The sequence below is a fragment of the Tribolium castaneum genome, chromosome 5 (genome assembly GCF_031307605.1).
Source record: "Tribolium castaneum strain GA2 chromosome 5, icTriCast1.1, whole genome shotgun sequence".
In the NCBI taxonomy this organism is placed as follows: Eukaryota; Metazoa; Arthropoda; class Insecta; order Coleoptera; family Tenebrionidae; genus Tribolium; species Tribolium castaneum.
The window spans coordinates 8,779,275-8,805,130 of NC_087398.1; the positions used below are offsets into that span (position 1 = coordinate 8,779,275).

The 25,856-nt window shown below is 32.6% G+C and overlaps 1 protein-coding gene across 5 annotated transcripts in view; it reads right to left on the reverse strand.

Moving 5' to 3' along the window:
* Nucleotides 1-25,856, reverse strand: part of LOC661795 (uncharacterized) — a 93,637-nt gene that overhangs the window by 47,113 nt on the left and 20,668 nt on the right. The window contains exons 1-2 of one of the 5 annotated variants that reach the window (XM_008195091.3): nucleotides 24,492-24,759; nucleotides 22,738-23,302 (exon numbers count right to left, since the gene is read on the reverse strand). The exons of the other annotated variants lie outside the window; for them this stretch is intronic. Of the exons in view, the coding sequence (XP_008193313.1) occupies nucleotides 22,738-22,941 (204 nt within the window). The 5' untranslated portion in view covers nucleotides 22,942-23,302; nucleotides 24,492-24,759. Of the gene's footprint in view, nucleotides 1-22,737; nucleotides 23,303-24,491; nucleotides 24,760-25,856 lie in introns of those variants that run through there. 5 annotated transcript variants of the gene reach the window in all.

Below are 25,856 nucleotides of genomic sequence, written 5' to 3' on the forward strand. Positions count from 1 at the left end.
GAACAATTGCTTTGTAGCAGCATAAAAGTTAAACTATGACTGGGCTTTGGGGACCTACTTTGCCAGCATAAAGATGTTCCATCACAATCTAGAAAATGCCGCTTAGGCGGTAGCTTACGGTTAAAAATTCTAAAAATGGTTTAGGTCCAGAAGAAACGAGGTGCACAAAAACAGCTCATTTTTGCAATGATGTGAACAAATACGTACATTTAACAAAGTTCCGCAACAATATTGTGGTAGCTAGTAGCTGGTTAGTAATATTTTTAATTTCTGAATTAAATTCACTCTTTTATAATAAAGCACAGAATTTATTATTTTAAAAATGTGACATCGTTGTATCCATCACTTCTTGTGTGCTGTACAATAACGGTGGGTGTCATTCTCGGAACACAACAAAAATAAATTGCTGGTTAGCTAAGATACGAGCTATTGTTTTAAAAATTGCAGTTAATTACCGGATGATCGAAAATTACTCTTTCAGCTTGCAATAAGAAACACAATGCTCGCGTCCAATTGTTACGAGAAAATGTATGTTATACATAATATCCACAGAACCTAACACCAAAGCCTCACAACGAGATAGATATTATTGGAAACTTATTGTTTTCTAATATCTTATATCCCATTGTTATTAACGCTTCGTAGATGGTCTTAGCGAGAACTTCTTAAAAAAATATTTTTACGTATTCAGTCAACTAACATTCAAGTAACACAGGACAAGAATAAAATGAGTATAAAAGTCAGCCAATACCTTCAAAAGATCAGGGAACGTATCAAAGCTATTTGTAGTTAATGCGTTCCACATTATGTGGTCAGGGGCGAGTCAAAGGATTGCAATGATGCCCTTGTTAGATAAAGGATATTACATGCGGTCGCTAAAGATAAAGGATCGATTCTCCATGTATAATCACCGTTCTTGTGTGTTTGCGGTTTCCTTAGTACGATTACTCTCTTATCTTCCACTGTTATAGCGAAATATCACTAATTTCTTATTAGAAGCTTCGGGAACCAATAAACATGATCAGCAAAACTTTAATGTCTTCGATTGAACCTTAGAGACCCTTGCGGAAACCGCTGAAGCAGGATTTGTTTTCCTTAAGGAAACGTTTCATTTTCATTTTAATTAGGTCACTCATGCCGGAAATTTCCTTAACACAGTTACGAACGAAACTGCTGAACTGATGTTAAATTTAAATGTCAAATCCTGATTAACTTTTTGCACTGTGCGGTGAAGTTTTCCCTGTTTTGAACTGTCGATATTTTTGCAGTCTTATTTCCATCTTCTAGAATCTATCACCGTAATTACTAACTTAATGCATGGATATTCATGAACGCAAATGAATATAAAATATGTGTAATGCCAGATCAGGCCTCATTTTAAAAGGTAATTATTTAGGGGTAGCAGTTATTCCAACTTTTTTTCATTATTGGATAAAGTTTTACATATTCAGATTTGGATCAATCTGCCACAAAAAGTCGTATTGTAATGTAGATATTCTTGATAGATATCAAAGTAACATGAAAATGTATTGGGAACGTGATTAATGGGAGGTCAAAACAACATACCTAAGCGGTTTATCAAGAACTGAATTATTCGATGTCAATTTTCTACTGTTATTAACATATATACGGCAATCCTATCAATACATTATCGCATTAGGTTTTGGTGCGTGCTAACAACTACTCGTGTAAATTACACCGAAAATTTATGGGAAACTTGCCGATAAGTCAAATAATTTCTGTTGTAATGTTTTCCGGAAATCACAAATAAATTCAAAACTGTTAGGATTGGACCGAAATCTTGCAATAGATCTATTGTAAACGCGTTAAAAACCTATTAAACTAAATCAATGTTTGCTTTAACTAAAATAAAAGTACAGGCGCACATCTATTGCAAAGTTACACATACAGAAGTGGATAAATTTTTGGTTGGGACAAAATGTTTTAAAATAAAAAATGCTGTGGAAAAATTTATCACTTCATTGAGTTCTCAGTTGCTGGGACAGGTGAAATGTTCTGATGTCGTAGCCCAAGTTACATGTGGTTTTCCCGTTTATTGATTTATTGTGCGACGAAAGAGTTGCGTAAAGAAGAGAAAACTTTTCATATATTTCTTTGACTATTAACTTGACACATACGTCGTGAGTTTTACGACTATATCGGTTGTTTCCCTGTTTGCAATTTTAATTTGTAATTAAAAGTAATTATGTTTGAAATTACGCTAACAATCGCTAGCGGAAATTCAATTCAAGCCAATAACGAAATAAACTTTCTGTAAGCAACAAACAAACACATTTCTCCTATCCTTCCTGAGTTTTCGGTGGCTCTTTGTAAGGTATTCGTCAGCAGTTTGCGGTGGGAAAGCCTATGCGTAAAGCTGGAAAAGTTAAAGGGTTTTCGAAGGTACGTTTACATTCAACTTCTTGAGCCTAAATGATACAAAAGGGCCGATTCTCATCGCTTTTTTCACCATGAGAAAAACCAAAGTACTTAACGGATTTACGTTTAAGCCTTTTCTATAAAAATATGACGCTACATGTTACCTTACACAAAATAAATTTGTGACCACCGTTTGAAAATAAAATGAGAAATCTTAATACACCTTTTGGTGTTGTTTCAATGGTCTAGTTTGAAGAAAACATTAAGTAAGCTGCACAAAGTAAAATGTCAATGCACCATTAGAAATGTTAATTGTCTTGAAATTAACGATTTTTACGCGCTTTTTATTTTCGACGTGATTAAGATAATTATTTAGAGGTAGTAGAAAAAGCAACGTTTTCAACAAACTGATCACAATGACTATTATGTGCAATGTTAAAATTCGAGACTCAATTAAAAACGACAAAGGATTCGCTCATTACTGACATCCCATCAGTGTACAGGAAAACCTGCAGTCTCAACAAAAGATGACCATTTTAATTAAATTTTCTAAACGTATGTACACATTACCAACATTAAATTGTTTTATATTCATTATTTCTATAACAATGAAGCATAGCTGGAGGGGTTCAGACATATTTACTTGAAATGAAAAATCACGCAACAAACAAATTTTAATTTTTACGTTAGTTAAACCTAAGTAAAATTATAATTACGAACAATTCCCATCTAATATTGTTCTTCAGTTTAATTTGTTTGACCGACAATTGCCACTGCAGCGCTAAACTCATTTATAATTTACGACAAGGGTCAAGTGGGATGGCCATTTCATACAATTAAACGTAAAATTGCCATTAATAGTAAGATTTATATTGCAACGCAACGAAATAACGTTTAATGTTTCAATTTAGCTTTACGATATCCTTAACAATTAATAAAATAGGATCCCGATAGTTTTCCTAATAAACCTTAATGTACACTCAGCGAAAGAATTTTACATTTCGGCAAGTCGTAACAAATTACAAAACTGCAAACAAAGAATTAAAGATTTCTAATGGAAGTTAAAAAATCATTTTCATCTCTAGCTTAAAGGTATCAATGACTTAATTAAGTACTTAGCTTATAGTTTCAGTTTCAACTGCCTCCTTCTGAAACTTGAACAAAAAATCAATTTGGTTAAGTGGTTCGTCGTTATCCTTAAGATAATCGTCCACGCAATTTTTATATTAGCCTCGTTTGTGTACTCTTTGCAAAAATTTGCATTAATGAGGTTTTTTCAAAAACTGATTGCTGCAGTTGTGCATACTAAAGCACGTATAGATTACAAAAAATTACAAAGCAGGGAGCAAGTTAATAAAACATAATTTTTCTTTATTTTTGGCTATTTTGAGGTTTAACTAATTTTTTTAGCTTCATCTTCGAAAACCGTAATAACAACGTTGACAGATTTATTCAATTCGCTTACTAATGACCGGACGCCAATGCTGCAACCAGATGTTTGATAATATGATAATAAACCTTTTTAAATGCTATTCAGGTTTCAAAAAGTGACTATAACTACTAGAGCAGCGGTCCAAACCAGCAAAGAGCTGGAGGCTCCGGGTGACGATGTGGCTGAAAGCTGAATTTACAGGCGGTGATCATGATGATTGATGAGGGTATAAAAAACCTTGTATTACGTTACGGTAAATGTCACAATGGTTTATTTGATAAATAAACCTAGTACGTTTACAAATAAGTTAATATTTTTTCGCCAGTAGAAATAACAACAAATCTAAGTCGAAATTTCTATAATATGGAGTTATTAAGACATTTTCCACCCAACTGACATATGGCAGCGTTTAAATATTAACAGAAATAAAATTACAGACAAGCAACTGTAACTCTATAATAACCCCGTAATCTCTACTTAACAATTAGAATAAAGCAAAAATTATTATCTTCAAGCGGAAAATGCATCCTAAATGACATTTACTGATATATGCTGAAATCTTGTTTGTACTTTAATTAGTTCTGATTCGCAACTACAATTAATTCAATTAGCCAAGACATATGTATGCGTCGACAAAATACCGTAGCTTAGAGGGTTAATACGCGTAAAGTAAAACTAGATTCAAATTGGAGACCTTCATTTGTCTCCGACACACACAACTTATGTCGCTAACTAATTCAAATAAATTTCCAATTTAAAACAGAAGTTCAAAACACACTTTAAGATGTTTGAATGACTTACATATACACACAAAAATGAAACCAAATATCAAAGAATTGATGAACGAAGTATGATAACGTGTTTTTTGGAGAATAAAATTATTTTATAATTTTTCGTTTCCGAGTTATGCAATTTTTTAAAAAGCCACTGATATTTTTTTGACAATGTGCACTAGGATTACAGCTATCTCACTAGTACTTATGGCATATTGTCTTTCACCCATTATTATTTTCTGAAGACAAATAGTTAGTTATTGTATTGTTTCTGTATTGTTTCCAGTCAGACTTTTGTAAGTAGATCACAGATGTTTAAAAAATTTTAATATTTGGAAAATCAAAACTACCAATTTTAACAACGCTGTGTTAGCAACAAAACTTTGTGTATTTCAAACCAATAAATTGTAAAGACTGCCATGCAACGAATCCCGATGCCAACAAGATAATTCCAAGCCAGTTTTCATTTCAAAGCCACATACTATAATTCAAATTACTTAAACTTTTATCACTCAAATAAATTACCCACACGTTTTGAATCAAGTTTTAAAGCTCTACTAAAATTCGCTGTTGGCTACAACTTTTAAGATCGATGTTTCACTCACTTACTGATGCTTAATTTGTTCGAGACCAAACTTGACCCAGTAAGCATTACACATTTCGGGAAAAAAATTCTCTACTAAATAATTTTAAATGCACACAAATAAGCAAATAAAAAATTATATGAGAAGTTGCTGGAAAAAATAGTTCATGGCGCAGTTAAACTCTTGATGAGATCTACCACAGGAGAAAATTAAAGTAGTTCAAGTATTTGTTCCAGGCGGTATATTGATTCCTTTAGTGATTTCAATTACTCAAGTTGTAAACAATTCAACACTTTGGACGGCAACTTTAACATGCCCTTTTTATATTACTTATCAAACTGAAACGTTGGAAGAAAGTTTAATACCTGTTTTTGATCCTGTAGGATGAAAACACTCTACCAAGTTATAAAACTAGGACAAAAACAACAAATTCTGATCACGTTCCAGTTGAAATCTTTGTGGAAACTTTGTATTATTTTTTGTCAGCACACATACCACAACCGCTTGAGCAACAAATTGCATTAACTTCACTTGTTGGCATAATATTTTTGGAAAATAATGTAAAACTAAATGTTTTCAAAAAACAAGCTGAACGAATTAAATAAAAATATTGAGTTTTTATTTCAGCGAAGGAAATTGAAATGCTTAGTTCGCTAAAGCAATCATTGTACTCATAAAATTTTGAAACTGCAAATCAGACACAAGACCAAAATGGAACAGATTCTGAAGATCCAAAAACTTTTTATCGATCTGCGGCAACCGGTTGTCCCTGAGTTCAAATAATAGGCCGCAAGCTGCATGCAAATACAACACAATTATGCAGGAAAACAGTCACATTAAATAAATATACTCAGTTTATTATAAAAGCTGAAAGCCTAATTAGAGATCAAAAAACATTTTCCCTAACCATTCATTTATTCATTAACTTCTCGAATAACCTGTAACATTAACAAAAAGTTTTATATGTTTAATTAAAAAAAAACAAGTTTCGAGAATATAACAAAACGATGGTTTAACAAGACGCGTTGTGAGATGCAATGGTAGAGAAGGAAAATATTTCATATTCAAGAGGCTACAGAATTGTTAAATCCTAGGTAAAACACCCCATAGCATAGATAAAAATTTCTTAAAGTAATGATTCTTTGAATTTTCGGTAATATAGTCCAATTTAAAAAAACGTATTAAGACAGTTCTTAAAATGTGAGAAGAATGATTTGAAAGAAATATACAACGAACCAGTTGAGTACGGCTGTAGGGACTCATAACTGCATCTCGAATGTCGAGAATGTCAGATTTATTAGTCGCTCAGAGACAAAACACGTCCAACCGAAGAAAATTATACCCCTGGACTCACCTGTACCAAATAAAAAAGGTGCTCGTATAAAAATATTACTACTACATTTTAGAGGACTGCACATAAACTTCAGTTAATGAGATATAAAATATTAATCTTGAAGTAAATTTACTCCGTGATTTGCCTAAAATCCTGGTAAGTTAAATTCACGGATCGTTTGACAATTCAGCATTTTCTTATTTCTACAAATATGCATAAAAAGGAAGCATTATGAGAAAGGTGTCAAGGTAAGGACATCACTTGCTGAGAAAATTACCCTAAAGACCAAACTGATTAGTGATTACCTTTCCGATAAAAAGCATAAAATTAAAGTACCAATAACCTTGGAAAAGAACAACGAAAGCAATTCTTTTAATTACCTACCGTCAAATTAAAATCTAATTTCGTTAATTATTGTAATAAATCGGGTGCTACAAATTATACGAGCTTATTAGTCAACAGTGTCGAAAGCAAATATTGAGGATACAGTTTTTTTATTAAAATAGATCGACTGTAACTAGAACGTGTTTGTTGCATACATACTCGTATCACATCATGAGGTTTTTTTTCGGTAACATAATAAGCTAGTCATTTTCCGGGAATACCCATGTGTATTGTGGAAATTAATTTGAACAGAGAAGAGCCTAGTGCTTCAAACAGCATCGCAAAAGATTTTGTGGGTTTTATAGCCGGTGAACTTATTTGCTGTCCCAAGATAAATCAGAATGCGTAAAATGTTCACTCCAGTGGTGACAGCGGCTATAATTCCTTATTCAAATATGTGCAGGACATGACAGGCAACGTCAGATTGTGTGCAATTATAAAATAATCCTGTACAGAACATTTTTGATAATAAAATGACTGAACCTTTTTTTTCTTCACCACAATACTTCCATCAAACAATAGTAATTAGATACAACTTGTGACTTCTATAATCAACTTAACCGGCTTGATTAAGATAGAATTGAAACTGCCCAACACTAATAACAAAACAGAGTTTGATAGAACATCCAACGCCCAATCTTCTTCTATGACGACAGCGCAATAATCTAAACTTTTAATGGATTGTTGGAAACAGAAATTTTCAACTAAGCTCGATTAAACAGTGGGCATGCAATGCAATGCAGTACAGGAAAAGCAGAGCTTTAAAAATAATCTAAACTTTTTATTGAATTACTATTTTATCAATTATTATTACATTTTCTATTAAACCGTTGCCAAAAACTTAATTATCTTAGGACAATGTTTGAAAATATAGATTTGAAATAGTTGGCCAACCTTAAAAGATAAAGTTTACTAATTTACATTCCTGAAAAACAAGGCACCAAAACCACAGCGCAACAATTACGTTAAAAGAAATCGTCTACTAAATTCTAAAATAGCTTCAGCTGTTTCATCTTAACAAAGACGTTACAAAAAAATGTGATGTTGGCAGCGTTTAATACGGAGGCAATGTGGTCAAACTAGGTATACCTACATTTAAAAGTTTGTCCTTTTTGTTTCTAAAAAATAATACTAAAACCAACAATTTGTTTGAAGTAAACAGGCGACCTTAGAAAAGTTAAACCGAATCAAATGATTGTATCGTTATGATTATCCATAGGCAATCAACATTACACCGATTGCTGTACAGTGCTATTTTATTCATTTAACAAACGTAAATTCATTTCCTGACGGCAAATCGTTCTCACAAATGAACGAAAGTGTTTAGTAAAGTGTTACTTCATTAATTTTATACGCTTCTTAACTTTAACCATATTCTTTAAGGTATGGACTTCTCATTTGGATTAAACTAAAAAAATTGTCAGAACTTTAACTCAAATAAAAAAGTCTCGATACTGGCATTTCTTTAAATTTACGACTCCGTCGGAACTCAAAAAATAACCCTCTGGTATAAATATATATTCAATACTACGACTACATCTATTTTTAAACAGAATTTCCTACCGGTTCTTATGACACCAGTGTCATCCACAAGGGCAGTCCACGAGTTTAAGACAATGTCAAAGCAACGTTATTATTATCAGCACTAAAAGTAATTCGTTAAAATAAATGTCCAAAAACAATACTGTTCATGAAATAAATAGGTAATAATAGATAGATAGCTATTTATTTAATATAGTACAATACAAAGTTGCAGCTACATTGTGTTAAAATAACAATGGCATTGAGAAATGTAAAAAATCGAAAATGATATCTATGGTTGAACATGGCGTTAGCTTACACTATGACAATTATACCGGATTTGCGGAGAATTTATCGTAAAACGTAACATCCAAATATGAAATCCAATAGTGCAATTTAATTGAAAAATGAAATTGAAGCATTATTCTAAATTATTCCATTTTCTTCCGATACCTCCACAAACATATTTCAACCCTAATACGGAAATTCTCGCCATAGCCTTCAGCGCCCTGAAAATAAAATGCCTACCCCGCCAACATAAATTATTAATTTTATCTGATGATACATCCACTAATACTGTACATAATTTGTTGATGTTTTAAAGGCTTATGAGACTTTAGTATTGCGTGTTAAAACAAGCAAACTGTGTAGTAAATTACGATCAAATTTTTGATTAAAAAGAACGGAAAATTGTTTTCATAAAATATAAACATAACAAGACAAAATGTTTCATAAAACACAGTTTAAAAAAACGCCTAATAAACGCAAACAAAATAACAAATTCTGTAAACGTTCGTACGTCTTTCTAAGGTTGCAAAAAATAATATCAAAGGAATGTGCCTTTAGGATAACTTTATTTTCCATTTTTAAAGGTTGAAAGAAGGAAATAGTATGTTCAAAACACAACATACAACTAAGTGCGAGTTGTTGGCACTTCAAAAAACACTAATAAAATATTAAAACATGCGGCTAACCCTTGGTCGCAGGAGCAATGCCTTGTCCCCTACAAGTTTCTTTAAATAGGAACTTAAAAGCGCTTTGTGACAAGTCCATTTATTAAAAAGTTAATAGCTTGACTAAGTACTAACTTTGCGTTAATCTTAATTATGTACTTGTAATATTAAAGTAATAAACATACTGTATTAGTATTTATTGAAACAATTAGCATAATGTACGTACATTCAGGGACTAAAAGCAATGTCCAGGTTTATTTCGCTTTAATAAAAACAATCTTGAATAATATTAATAATTTCGTACAATCATAATAAAATTTAACAATCGTAATCAACTGACCGTAAATTCCTGAAATACTCGTATGGTACAAGTACATACAACTTTCGAATACGTGATTACATGAAAAGTCCAAATGATAAGTAAGGTCTGCTTGCGTTTTTGTTAATCTTTTTTTTAATTAAGAATTCATTTATTCGAAGTAGTAGGATGCCATTTAAAAAATCATATACGAACAGAAAACACGTATAGAAAATTAAAAAAGATTAGTTTCCCTGTAACTAGTTTCTGCTTTCGCACATATGTAATTTTTCCGAAAAAATTGTTTCGGTGAAAAACGCTTGACTCAGCTGCCTCAGGAGCAGTTTTTGGTAACAATAGCGCAAAGCTAGATCCAATGATGCACCTGTTTTATATAAATCGATGAAGATAAGAGATCTGCCCATAGAAATGATTTATGTCCACAATCACAGACGTAGAGCCATACAAGTATCCTTAATGAATAAAAGATATCTTCTTGCAATTCGACATGCGGCTTTTTATTTCCCTCGTCAACTGTGCCGAATGCTTTATAATATTAAACTGGTTGTCATTACAACATTTCTTACCAACTGATTTACGGTGAGTCCTTAGTTGGACTAAAACTTTAGCCATTATCCCAAGAAATCTACAAGAGCTATACCTATCACCACATTTACAAAAAAAATGTTCAGTTGTGTTGGTTCATTTACCTACATAACGGAAAATGTCGCCTGCCACAATAACAGTAGGTGATGTTGAATATATCTAACTTCCTGCTGAATCGGAAACTGCATTCAAATCTCTGTTGTGGAACAAGCGAAAAAGCAGAATGTGATTTTTGCAACAAAAAGCTGAACTAACAAATACAAAACCAGCGTTATGATTTGGACAAAAATATGAAAATCGATCTGATGAATTCCAACAATCGCTAACTCCACGAAGTGGTGGAATTATAGAATATGTGTGACACAGATAAACTGGTGTTTGGTGCAGTGATTTTAGTTGTTACATAACACAAAAATTGTACCTATACAACATATTAGTTACCAATTTAACTCTACTGAACTAGTGCCAAAACATTGGCCGTACACATGTGCATTATTGTGAAGACGACATACAGCCACAAGCATCTAAAACACTGCCATTTCCACGCAAGAAAACATAAACGATTAAATTAAGCGAGATAAATGCATCTTGTTCTTTTACCCAACTGTTTCAATTGTCTTTATCACCTAAAAATAATGACTGTTTCCTACATTTTTGATGACAAATGATTTTTTTAAACTTGTTGCCTCAACGTAAAGATATATTTCACTCACCTTATATAAATCACAAAAGTTTACTTCAAACGACCGGACCGATCCACTCCACTTCCTATTGCAGTAGTTTTACATTCGACAATAGAGTTAAGCCGCATAAAGATTTATCCTCCGCATATACGTGTACAATTCTGTAGATCATTTGCTTTAGGCTAAAATCTATCTTATAGAAAACCAAGAATGGTAACTCATGTTAAAATTACAACAATTTTGTGTGTAAATTACGTCTATACCCACAACAAAGTACAATGTGTTTTTAAATTATTCTGATATACATAGGAGATTCACAGACAACTACATGAAAATCATTTAAAAACACATTGTAATATGTATAAATTTTTTATATCCTTTGTGTGGTAACTTTAGTTCTATTTTGTATAAAGCGACCGTCTTATAGTTATATGTCGGTTAGATTAACATATCAGCACAAGAATAAATTATTTTATAATATTTATCCGTGAGGAGTTACATGCATGGTATGAATCTTTAACAGTATGCAAACATTTTGCTTGAAAAAGTTATAAATTTTATGGAAATCGTAAAAATTGATACGACTACCAAAAGTTCTAATAAATCTGATTACCACTTCAAAGAACTAGAAAAAAGTCTGACGTAACAGATTTTTATTAGCGTTTAAAATTAATTGGTTGGCGAATTTGTGTCAATTAAGTTGTAATAATAATGATGAGAGATGACTTACTACAAAAAATTAAATTAAATTTTTACCTACGTTTTAATCTAATTTGAATAAGTTTTACCAAACATACATACATAATTTCAGTTTTCAAATATTTCTAACAGTCGTTACAAATGAATCCTTTAGAAAATGCTTTATTTTAAGTTATCCATGTAACTCAACACCCGAAACAAAAAAAATACAATATACTGAACATTAATTGTATTTATAACGTTAGACGATCAGAGCAGCAACAAATTGTAATCTAATTAGGTAATTACATGGTAAACCGAGCATTAACCGATTATAGCCCATGATATTTTAAACTGGAATCCGGCAAAGAAGCACCGATTAAATAATAAAACACATTTTATTGAAAAGTCGTCCAAGCGAGACTACATAAGAATTACGTGGCCGTTACATCACACGGTAGCACTACTTAACATTGACCTGCATGTCAATTCTACGAGCATCACTGAAAACTTTTACTTTTTCAAGCCTTTGCGTTAATAGCTCCCAACAAATCCATGCGTGATTTTATAAATTTTGTATGAGATATTCTACACTACCTATAAAACAAACAGCTCAGCAATAAATTACAGTTGAAGCATTACTATGCTCAATAAAATAAATGGTACTGCAAAATTCGTTCCGATCAAAATGTATTTTTTTCGGATAATGCGTCGTTTTTAATGACAAAGGTGCAAATTACAAGAAGCGCGCTGATTTATGTAATTTTCAAAATGTGAATGTAATTATATTAAATTACAGATAGGTATATTTTAACAAGTCACTAAAAACAGATAATAACACATAATTCCTTTTCATAAATCTAGGCTGTAAAAAAGATAAAATGCTTCCAACCCAAGGTCGATTTTTATTTGGTTTTAAATGCAAAGTCAAACGAATCTAAAGCTCAAGGCTAAGCGCTTTTGATTGTTTGGTGCCGCAGATTTTCATTGCTCAGATTGTAATTATTGTTAACAGAATTCGGCATTTAATGAGATGGCACGTAATGGTTATTCATCGGTCGGCCTTCAATTAAAAGTATTAGGACATAATAGACTAAGGGTATTACCAATTTAGGTAATGAAATTTGAAAGCAAATTATAAAAAAAGCTAGAAAAAATACCTAATTAGTAACTAATTTTTTATTGACAAAATGCAAATTCTTAATAGGCTAGGTCAAAGTGTCTTACTCCAATTAAAATCTATTAGGATTTCATCATTAATGAAATTCAAAATTAGAACATTACCACCGATTAAGAATTGTAATTAATAATATTGCACATTAGTTGGATTATGTCATGAATAACAAGGCTGGCGGAAATTTTCAGTCCATTATAACGCACGTTACCATCTTCCCATTAAGTCACCTTGAAAATTACAAAAACTATGCTAACTATCCATTTACGTATGTGTTAACCGCCGCATATCTATCCTATAAGTGTATGTTGTAAACTTTTGCAGTCAACGATCTGGTCGCTTTTATTCGGCAAATGTTTTAAGCTGGACAAGTTTAAGGAAAGCACGTTCTAACAAAGTCAAAAATCTACAAAAAAATAGAAAACAATTTGCCAGCATTTTAGTTTTAATTAAACTTGGCATGCGTTAACACGAGTCTCCACACTCCATTTCTGTTGTGTGCAAATTATTCAAATAAAAAATACTTGGTATTCCGACCGACTGGTTCGTGAATATATGCTTGCAGCCTCGAGGGAATAAAAAACTACGAATGTGGACCCTAATCTCATCCAAAAAGAGGCTTCGATCTAAATTAGTGCACAACATTGAACTCTAGTTTATGCCCCTCTGCGACAAAATATACGAGTTTTGGAATTCAAATACGAATTTATCTCACTGGATCCGGGTGTATACTTTATATTCGATTTTATGTTAATGCACTTATGCCGATAAGACCTGCAGCACTAAGCCTCGGTATAAATGTGCTAGAAAATGTTGATACGGCACTTCTTGTGCAATCCCCTACTTTACGGTCCAATTTTCCAGGATTACCGAACACACATTGACGCATCATTAATGTTTTCACAAATTTCTCAATTCTGTCATATACTTCTGCCGCCTAACCTTTTAGGTAAACCGAAAACTCCGCAACTTCTTTGCAAATTATGATAAACCAGGAGCCAAAACATAGTTTTTGTTGAGATTTACCTTGCATATGAAAGCTTATAATGGGCAAACACGCTTGCAGGGAATTACTACAAAAACTTTCTACTAAAATTTGTCGAGACAGTCGCCTATCTTTACATCTCCGCTTTTAAATTAAATTTTCAGAAGCTTACCGTTGAAATGTATAATTAACTTTGCCTTCTGCATGACAAATTTCTCATCACTTTGTATTTGTTTATCGGATGTTTCTATCTTACAAAGCTGATAAAATAAAAACAGTACTCTTTAGAGCATGTCGCACAAGATCAACAGAAAACAGAAAATTTTTATTTTCAACGAAAGAATTGATTTCAAAACTTGAACTCGATAGAATAATCAAAAACTTGACAGGTAGTGACAAATACCAAAATCATTGTATTTTTTATCAATTGTGTGAAAATAAAAATCTTAGAAGTCTAACAGCAAACTTTCGTTAACTCCTGCACATTTCCTGAAATACAAAGAACGATTTCTTTTCGTAAGTTTAAAAAAACTGTAATTTCAATAAATATCCTGACAGAAAATTATACTAGGTAAACAAAATTCCGGTAATAACTAACAACCCTGCAATAATTCATTTGATTAAAATTGACCTACTAAAAAGTAGGTCAACTCTCCTCGACAACAATGACAACGTATGGGTAAAGAAAATTGATGGATAGGGCAAACTAAACTAAATTAAAATGAGAATATTAGAAGTAAATATATTATTTCTGGTATAAAAGCTTTCCATATGTGAAATAAACTGCAATGCAGCTATATTTTTGGTCGATAGTTTCGCAGACAACCTAATTAATTGGCAGAAACAAATTTCACTTGAAAACAAAAACCACAATCTTGGTAATCTTTTTAATTAATATAAATAACTAAAAACAAAATTTGAGCAATCGGCCCCTTAACTGTGTTTGGTATTAGAGTAAATAAAATAATTTGACCGAAAGTATCCTGGTCTAAAATAAGATTCCTGTGTTAAATATACGCTCCACATTTCATAATTCAGTCGGAACGTAACTCTCATAATAACTTGGATGCTTACAAGTTGTTAAAATAATAATTATCAAAGATGATATACGTGGGTTACTACTCTAGACTCATCTTGATTATTCAAATTGATAATTCATTTGCATCGTAGATGTCCACATTAATTATTCAGTCAGAACAAAGTTTGCTCAAGTTGAGAAGAATTAATGCTACTTTTAGAACAGAGATCCTAAAAAACTCTAAACATGCAGGTACGAGAGGCGAATTTGCCCAAACGTAATAAATCCCACCATTTCGTTATTTATAAATGATTTTATATTACCTACACCTTTTAATTTAACACATGTTCAACCGCGAAAATTATTACTGACGTTCATAAAAACATAAATGAGAACTCGAACGAAATGATTCGCAGCTTTTGGGCTGCAGTAATCAATTCTTTCATCTGGGGCTCCCAATAACCAACATTATCAATGAGAGAAAATACAATAAGAAAACACAAAGCTTCACATTTACGCGAAATAAAAAAAGCACATTTTTCGTATCAATTATCTTCACAATCATGTCGAAAACGTTATTAATGTAATTAAAGAGTAACTGTTTTCGAGATAAGAATCATTAAAAATTTGAAGTGCGCTACTGAAACGGAAAATGTAAATGGGATACTGGTTGTAGGAGGTAAATTGGTTTTCATCAAAGAGGTCAGTGGCGTGGATTGTGCTCGAATATGGTTAATTTATGGTTAATTTACCCGTATTGTTCATGTTGTTAAAAAATCGCTTCAATCGAAACGTAAAATTAAACACTGCCATACCAACTTCTACGCTTTACTCCAAGAACCAATTGCCCGCGTGCGAAAAGTTTTCAATTTTCTTCGAAATGAAATGCAAATTTTGCTGTCGATAAATTTGGTGCAACGCTACCGTAAACACGAATATTAAGTACGTGATCTGTTCTTATTGTACAGAGCATCATTTCAATTTAAAACAGTTTACAGCAAGGCAATGATACAGGATTGTGATGAGGATGTAACGCTCATAATTTCATTATTCGTTACGTAATTAACGAGTTTGTGCAGAATAAAGTTGGTAATTGAATGAGATCTTGAACTGAAATGGATAATGCTGATGGCAAATTACGTATCCGAATACCGGGAACGCGTGCATTTTTCACGACATTTCGCTATTTATAAATTAGTTTGACAGGACATGAAGATGAAGTAGAAGTAATAAACTTTATGACTTGCAGGAAAATACCTACATAGTGGCATTCAAGGCTATAATTTTTGGAGCATGATTAGAGTAATGTATGTAACGCAATTCGTCATGTTCTGTTTTATTTGGCACCACAAAAACATATCATGATGATACCACCTAAATAAATAAGCACTTCCGTGGTGGACAGCGTAATATAACGTCACTGAACTGTGATATACGATTATGAAATTTATCAAAAAATCAATCGTAGATTGTTTAATAATGCTAATTTACAATTTTGTAAACAACTTTGACCAGAAATTTAATTTAGAAGCATGTTCACTTTTAATTTGTTTAAAAAAAAATTGGTTTTATTTAGGAATATTATTTAATTTGATCAAATACATATTCAAAATTTGGTAGGTTTGACAAATAACGAACAGGTTATTGAACTCCTGGACCCCTTTTTAAGCTGGTAAGCCCATGGATTGATTTTCGTTACAAAACTCGAACCTATTGAAAATAATTTTTCGATTTTTTGTTATAAAATCCCGCATTTACGATGAATAGTTTCGTGAAGCGATTAATATTTTTCTAATAGGAATAGAAGTGATGTAAGTATGCAATAGTTATATTGTCAGATAAGTGACTATAATATATAGATGCATCATAAATAGCATCCCGTTTAAATCATAAATTACACATTTTGATTGTGTACAATTACATCATGCATTCATTTATAACATCTTATCTAAAAACAAAAATTCTTCAGTATTTAGCCTGTAGATTTGCTAATGAAGGGTTTCCTTGCCACATAACAAAAAAAGCATCTATAGTGTGTTTAAAATAGTAATTGTAAAAATATTTAAAAACACAAAAAACAATACAAAAAAATTTTAAATAAAAAAAATAAATGAATTGTAAAAATATGTATCAATTTAAACAAAACGGTACCTAATTGTTTAACTAATTAAGTTAATCAGTTAAAATGATATCATTCACATATAAAAAACACTTAAAACTTACTGATTTCGAGAAACTTATTATTTCATTTGTAAAACAAGAAAACAGTCGGAAAAAACTGTGGACAACAACCTGCATATCCTGAAAATATCATTACTTGAGCTTCTCCCAAACATACTTCCTTTCCTTTAAAAATTCAAGCGCCCTTTACAGTAAAAATCCAATAATCTTTGTCAATAAGGATGTTTTCATAAGAAAAACGAAAGTATCCTTGAGAATACTTACACGAAAAAATAAAAACTCCAGTTTTCAAAGTAGAAAATTAAATAAACGAAGGTGATGCTTTTGTCTTTGACATTTTAATAATAAGTAAATTAAATAAATAATTTAAATTATGTACGATAGTGTAAAATTGTAAGTACGTACAGTAGGTACTATCGTATTTTGGTGTAATAGTCAAAATTATTAACTGTATAAAACAGAGTGTTTGAAAATCCATTAAGTCAATTGATTAAGTCAACGCAAAAATGATTCAAATCCAAAAACGCTAAACAGGTAAAGGCCCAAAACAATGGAAGTCATTGGAAAAAAGAAGTTTTTAGAGAGGGAATGGATTGAATAATTTTTTAACACGCTGTATGTGTTTCATTAACTTCAACTGAAACCGGCATGTGACTTGGTTGTAAATGATTTTACCAATACTCTTTTCGCAATATTTATGCAGTCAGTCTGTAAACAGTATAAACCACCTTTCAATTTAATTTGGGCAATCAAGGTTAAATTTACTTGAAAATGAACTACAGACAACAAAAAACCGAGTAGTCAAAAGTTTTACTTGGACCTTAAAACATATTGTGACAATGTTAAATTTAAAAAATTTTGGCGCGATTTGAACAATCACGTTTTCAATAAATATCTGCATATTATCCTTAGCAAGAAGTAAACTTGACATTCACTTCAGTAAAATGTCTATTTTTGTTAAAACTCCCAACTAAAAGCATTGTATTTTATCGCATTAAAAACTTTTCACATTTACAACTTTTTCAAACGCACCCTAAAAAACTGACACAAATCCGATTAATTCCCGTTTTAGAACAATACGCTTTTGACGATATTTTCACACATTTAATATACCTACATACGTATGTGTAAACAATGAAGTAAATTAATGCAATCACAGAAACCCCAAAACAAATTAAAAACATAATTAAAAAGATAATTTTATGTAGCAGGAGCAGGGTTTAGGATCGGTTATTCTCTTCTTACCATTCGCACCTACTGGAAAAAATGTATAAAATGTTATGAAGGCGAAACACCTAACGATAACGGAAATGCTTTACAGTCAAAACTGTGGGGAATAAAGTTGATTGCTTCAAAAGAAACTTCCTTTATAACTTTTTTTTCATTTATAGGAAAATTACTGTCCAATAAAATTAAATTTGCATTGAAATATTTCTTGTAGCTAGATTAAAATGTAAGATCATAGAAATTTATGAACAGCGTTTGATTAAATTTTTATTAGAAAAGTTACCCCCATACGTGGCTCCTACCCCAAAAACAACCATTTATACCTTCCTACAGAGGTACGTAACTACATTTTTTTTGACATTCTCTACGAAAAATGTTTATTTTAAACCAATAAACATTATTGTCATTGGTTTACGTCACTTCCGTTTTCAAACCATTTAAATTGTTTCATTTCAGTCTAGTGAGTGACGGCAATTTATTATTACGATACCTAGAACCGACGGAAAATATTGCAAAACTACTTTTATTACACGGTGTGCACCAAAAAATGAACAGCACCAGTTCAAGAAACTTGAAGTGGTCACTTGAACTGGTCACACTCATTCATTCATTTTAATCCTAACTAAATAATTAGGTAATTACGTAAAAAATCAAGCTGAGTCTGATTACAGGTGTAGCAATTATAAACCCGAAATAATTTTATGAAAGGTCTGAAGCCCAGACGACAGGTATTGTTTGTAAATGACTTGGGCCACAACAGCGAACAAGTTGATATAAAAGAGATAAGGCGTATTTTGCAAGAAGATGACCTTACTTTTATGTTCAAAAGCGGTAATAATCCGAAACCTGTTTTAGGTGAAAGTGAACTTTGCATAATATGTAGGTATGTGTTCCTTAGGACAGACAGCTGCACTGGCAATTATGCCAACAATAGTAAAATTAACGCAAAATGAAAAATACTTTTCTGGTGAACCTTGATCATCTCTAACCGAGGAGAATGTAGAAAATGATGTACGTAAATGCTATTTAATTACACAATTTCTTTAGTGTAGTCTTGCATCACTACCGTTCAATTATAATGAACCTTTAAGCAAAACTTAAATTACGGATGATGCGGATGCCAACGGTGATTGCTCGCAGGTATTGCGTTACATTATCATCGCAATGCTCTTTAACACCAAACACATTTTTGCAATAAATGAATAAGAACTTGCAGATAATTATGTTGGCGTGTGAGTCGGGTAAATAATCTCGAAAATGCGACAGGTTTGATTTCCCTCAGGTCGACTTGTTATTTGTCAATGCGTGCGAGAAGCAATTAGCTCAGTACCAAAATCATTTAAATTACCACTGAAAATCTTGCAAAGGGGAGAATAAATACAGCTTTGATTGTATTTATTTGATACTGACAATGTGGTACATTAAGAATTGAAAATTTTGCGAAACATTCACACCGAGGGGGTAATTCGCGTCTTGTAATTACGAAAATTCGTCCAATTTTTTATCACTAATTATAGCGTTTACTTTTCCCAAGTTTCCTTCGCGACAAGAAAATTAAACTTTGTAAATAATGACATTATCTTAATGTCGCGCTTGTGTAACAATTTACCGGAAAACAGACAATTTTGATGTCATCACAAAGAGGAGACGATGTTGGTACATTAAAGACTGCCATCGCCCAATAATAATCAACAAATGACTAGCGATTGCGCGATGCATTAATTCAAGCATTTCTCATTTCAATTTATAATTTAATCCTTGTTTCATAATTTCACTCGTAATCAGAATAGACGCTATGCGAAAACATCTCGATGCACTACATTTCCCAATTAGTTTCGTCAACAAGTCAACAAAGCCAAAAGCAATAATTGTAAAAATAAACTAACTTCTACACAATTATATTATAAAGGAATAAGCACGGTCTCTGTAAAAATTATTAAATTTGTTTCAACTCAATCAACTCGACAATTATTTTTCTTATTGTAAAATCTGAATATTTGAAAAGAGCTTTTACAACGCATATGATAAATCAGCACAAAACGTATCTTATTACATGAATTAATATAATTAATAATTAACCCATTAATGATTCAAACATTAGACACATTTACACCTACAAGTTCGCGTGGGTTAGTTTATTTCGGTTGGAAACCGATCCATTACGTTGAACCAATTATTAACCATAAGGCACGTTTTAGCGGTTTCCATGAGCCAAAGATTTAGGTAAACAAACAGTAATGGAACAGCCCATATCCAATATTGCAAAAGAGGAAAAGAAAATACAAATAAAGATTTGCCAATGTGATAATGTTTGTTCTGTAGGGCTTATTTTTCTAGAAAAAAAGTTGATGCAATCTGTGTGCAAGAGAAAATTTTCTTCAACAAAATCTACACGTACCTCTGGAGTATAAAAAGATTATAGAATTGTTAGCGGAATAATACCGATTAAATGACTATTTTCAAGTAACTGTAGCGTGTAATAGTGTAAGAACTATGATGTTAAAAATATATTTATTGGCTTGTGAATGTTAGTTATTTGGAAAAATGTATTAAGTACTCGTATTTCTAAACAGATTTTTGCAACAAACTGACTTCAGTTACATACATTGCAATCAGTTTAGCAATCTGTACTTCATGTTTTAAAGAAAATCCATTTGAAGTGTCTAAGTCAAAAAGCACAAAAGCAGACTATGGTATGTGGGTACTTACGTATTCATTACGGCTAGTTAACTTATAATAAAACATTCTGCAGAGCAAAAAAAATTTTTTTTTGATTATAAAACCATACGTCCTGAGCTGGAATACGATTAATGACAAAATGTCTTTGTTCGGGTAAAATAACTACCAATAAATAGCAAAAAAGAGCCGCTCTTTCGGATTAAAAGCTGTCGTTAATGCAGCATAAATTTCGTTTGTAGCAAAGCCAAAGATCTCTAAAAGTAATTTTGGTGCGAACTGAGCACCAGCTAAGCCCGAAAATGATCCTCAAAAGGTGAAGAGTGTTATTTAACGCAACTAACGTTTTATACAAAACTAAATTAGCATAGCAAGACTGCTTTTCAGCTAACCATACAAGCAGAACGCTAAATTAAGCTAACACAAAAGAAAGCATTCAATTCCAAATTAATTCGAATCACTATTCATCTAACTGTACGTAATTAAAGCTATTTGAGGGTGCATAAGACTCGTATCGATGCGTTTTGCTTTCATATGAATATTTTAACTTAAATTTTAATTAAATAAATTCGAAATTTTTTTTTATCGTCTCGAAATAAGACTTCGGCCACACTTGTGACTAAGAAAATTACAAAATAATTATTATTAAACAACATAATTTTAAACAAAGTAAACCGTATTGTTTAATAAAATTTCACGTCCGATTCAAATTAAGTTTCCTTTTAAAAGTGACTTGAACAGTTTTTTCATTAACATTACTTTCAAGAATAATTTAGTAAGTGAAGGCAAGTGCAGCTAATTAAGGTAGCCAAGAATTTGTAAATTAAGAAAACTTTAAAACAGAAGTTTTTCCTTAATATTCAGAAGAATGAAAATTATTTATTACAAAAGTCTCTCATCATTAAACGTTGCATTAAATTTAGAATGACCTGTCTGGACACGGTTTTCGCCAAGAAAGCATTAATTAATAATGCAGGCTTTAAACAAATAATACATAAAATCCAACATGCTTCGAATGCTACGTGCACAGTTTAACAACACAAGGCAGTGGAATCTTTTATTTAATTAACATACATATTTAACAGGCGTTAAAATTTAAATACTAATAATTACTACTAAAAACTCCTAATATTTACAGTCAGAGTCATGTTCCAAAAATTTGACTTAGAAATGTTACTAATAAACTACACGTAATTTAGCTATTTTTATTTCACCAAATATACTAAATACATGTAAGACATTAAATACCACCTACCAAAAATCCAGCACCGTTGTTCACCGCATTGGAACAAGTTACACGCCTGTTTCCGTTAATTTTAAATCGGAAACCTTTGTAATTGTACGGTCTATATTGCAAGGTACTTTCAAACTAAGACGTGCTGTATCTACGAGTATTTTAAATGTTCCGAAAAGTAAAAATTGAAAATGCATCTAAATGGTCGTGAGATTAAAAAAACTGAGTTGTTTATTTTCAAATAAAAATGATTGTATTCGAAAAAATTGGTCATACACATATTTTTTTAATTTTAATATGACTTAATACGCATCATTTACCCTATCTGGAATTTTGATGTGTTTGTGGTCCAAAATGAAATGTACATATTTTCCAAATTAATCTAAATGAAAATTTTGAATTTGCCGATTGATCTTTCATACTCCCTGGCAAATTTCCATTTGAATGAAACCTCAATATTTGCCTAATTAATCAAACTAATTACGGAATCCAATACGAGATGTCTGTCGATCAATAGTTGCACGTAAATCAAGGAAATTCAGTTATAGAACGTTATACGGATTGTATAATTTCTAACTAACAATGTCCAGTTGGTGGTTGAAAACAAGGAAAACCAACCTTTCTTTGCGGCTGCCTCATGGCGGGCTGAGTAACGAAGGTCCTCAGTGTGGCAAGCGGCGCCGGGAGGCCAGTCAGCATGGGCTGCACATGCATGGCAGGGGGCTGCAAATGTAAAGGCCCAGCTGGATGTATAGGCACAGCCACCATCTTCTGCAGGGGAACTCCCCAGGGTAGGTACCAGGACCCGGGGTGGTGCTGCATAGTTTGATCGATAAAGAAAAGTATTCACACTTCACACCGTTAAAAACCTCGCTGTTTCTTTATACTGAGTTTGGCTTTCCTCAAACAACACAATGTGCCTTCGTAGGTCGCGGAAACATGCTGCTTTTGAACAAGCTAAGATGAAACGACGGCTAGATGCGCGCACTACTATTCTTGCCAAACCCAATCGGAAAAGGTTTGATTAATATTAATGAAGAGTGCGGTGCTATTTCGGGTACCGTGGCTCTAACGAACAGAAAAAGAGGCGGTATCACTGTCTCTATAATAACTGGCTATTCATTGTTTCCGACGTGCGTTGTTTATATTCCCGGACTAAATTTCGTGCGAGTTTGTTGCGGGCCTGAAAATAACCCCAAAGTTAGGACAGCCACGCTATATTGTGCCAATTGTTTACATTAGATTGAGCCCAAAAGCAAGAAAGATGTTGTTTTGTGATAAACCGCGCAGCAGAGATTTGCTCATTTTACTTGCACAAATTGTCGCTTCGCAGGAGCCGCAAAGCCTTAAGTTCCCATGCCCACAAACATTAAGACATTACGAAAGCAAATCCCATTTGCCACTTATCTCATGCCGAAGAAATCAAACTTAATTTACATCAAATTATACTATAAATAGCAGCCAGGGATCAATCCCTATTTTTTCTCTCGTAATGAACATCACATAAATAAACTCACAGCACTCCATTAATCGCCAAACTTCCTGTTGCTTTAAACATGCGAATCAATTGTTATGGTTGAAATAGTTAAAGGAGTACAGATGCTATAAAATTAAATACAGTAGAGCCTCTTTTATCCGAAGTAATTATTTTAACTGAAATAAATATACACAGAGTGCGTTTAATAAAAGGCATAAAATTCGTACTTTGTTATGGCTAATTTTTCGAAAAAATCCTCGAACAAGTCGATTTAATTTTTATAAAATCACGTCGGTTTTTAATTTAAATTTCTCTATTACATCAACGTTTATCAAAAAATGGTTATCTTTTATAGTTTTCTTGGTTGAATCAAAAATTCGCTTTCCCAAAATTACCAGGAGCAAGGGTTTTTAAAACAGATTTAAAACACAAAAGCAGATTTAAATTGTTTTCGTTATATTTTTAGTGATCACTGTGAAATAATTATCCTTTTGAGAGTCTCATGTTGTATATTTTATTATTCACTTAGTAATAAAAATACATTTCACTTGTTTATTTATTGTAATTAAGAAAGAAAAAAAAGTAGTTGGATAATCCAAAAATTTGTTCAAATTATTGAGGTTTTACTGCATTTCTAGTCCAATGGGTACACGAATTTTGATTGTCTCCAGACTCTGGCAAAGTGAGCTGTTTTATAAAACATGTAGCTCCTGCGAAATTTTGTGTCATGCTGGAGACGAAAATGGTGAAAAAGTGGCCGTTTCTAATGTAAACAAACAAATGCTCAGACCTCACTCATGGAGCTGCAAAGCACGCAAAAATTGCTCCAATTAGTGATGGACAAAAGACAACGTGAAGATAGAATCACTTTTCGTAATCACATCAAGGCACTTACTCCTGTTAAACAAACGTTTATCCTGTCCTGCAGGTAAAGAAACAGGAGTGTGTTGACAGTATCCCGAGCAGGAGCGATTAGCCAACAAGTTGGCCAACAGAAAGCACTCAAACATAGACCAATCAATGAATAATTTGAGTCTAAGAGTGTTGTTTGAGCGAATGATGCAAAATCATGACAGGTGTTCGTTCAGCGCGTGTGTTTTCGACTACCGTCCGCGCGTCTAATTCCTGCGAGGGCCGAGGAGCAACTGCTGTGAATGAGAGCTGAGAGCTCGCGTGCTTTGCAGGAACCGGGGTTTCTATGCGCCTGCTGTACTGTGCGTAGCAGGAACTTTTGCCTGCAGGATTCTGTATTTACACCGGGTCTGCGCCACGACACGTCGCGATGTCGGTCGCGCATAACGGCCTTAGGTTTTATTGTTTGTTTGTCTACATCAGAAACGGGCCACATCTCCCAAAATTGCGAGTGTTTTCTTTTAGAGCTGTAGATTTCACGGATAATCTACACGACTTCCCGGCTTGCATCGGATGACCGGATTATGTCACGGATTACGCGTAACTTGCTGCGCCTGGAGAATGAAGCTCAAAAATGAAGCGATAAAAATACAACACGCGTATCGTCTTTATGTCTACTTTCAAAGGCCATCAACAATATTGAAAACCCCAAATGAAATTGGAAGTTCTTTGATATTCACGATTGCCTCCAGCAGCAGGATAACTGCAGTCCTGTACTTTTTAATAGACCGCTTTTTATCCGCCTCCAAATTATCCTTCATCACAATTTTTACATCAGTTTAAATTACGGTACACACACACGGAATGTTGCAAAGCTAATAATACTCTAACTCAAAATTTAAAAAAAAATTCGGAAAGCTCTGGGAATTTTTTCTCATTTTAAGAGAGTCGGCAATGATGAGACTGTATCCAAAAGTAAATACAGTAAAACTCAACTAAGACGAGTCCCTGTTATAACGAAGAGTAGATAAGCTAAAGCGGGTAAATAATTTGCCGTTCAGAAAGAAAAGTATCTTTATAAAATATAAAATCCTTCTCTCTATAAAAATTAAATTCCGAAACTATTCATGCTTTTAAAAACTACCTCAAAAAACCCAAGTCCATTTTGTTGGGAATTTAATAAAGTAGTAATAAAGAGTGGGAGCAAAGTATGCTTTATTATAAACAAATAGTTTGCATTTCGACGACCAAATCCCCAATTACAACAAATCAGTGACGCCATTCAAGAAAAAAGACCAAGCTGGTCCAAAACTTAGTTTAATTATGTTTTTAGACAACATTAATCACGAAGTCATGTTCAATAAAATCTTCGGTGTACATTATACACTGTGATGGCTGGTGGGTGTAC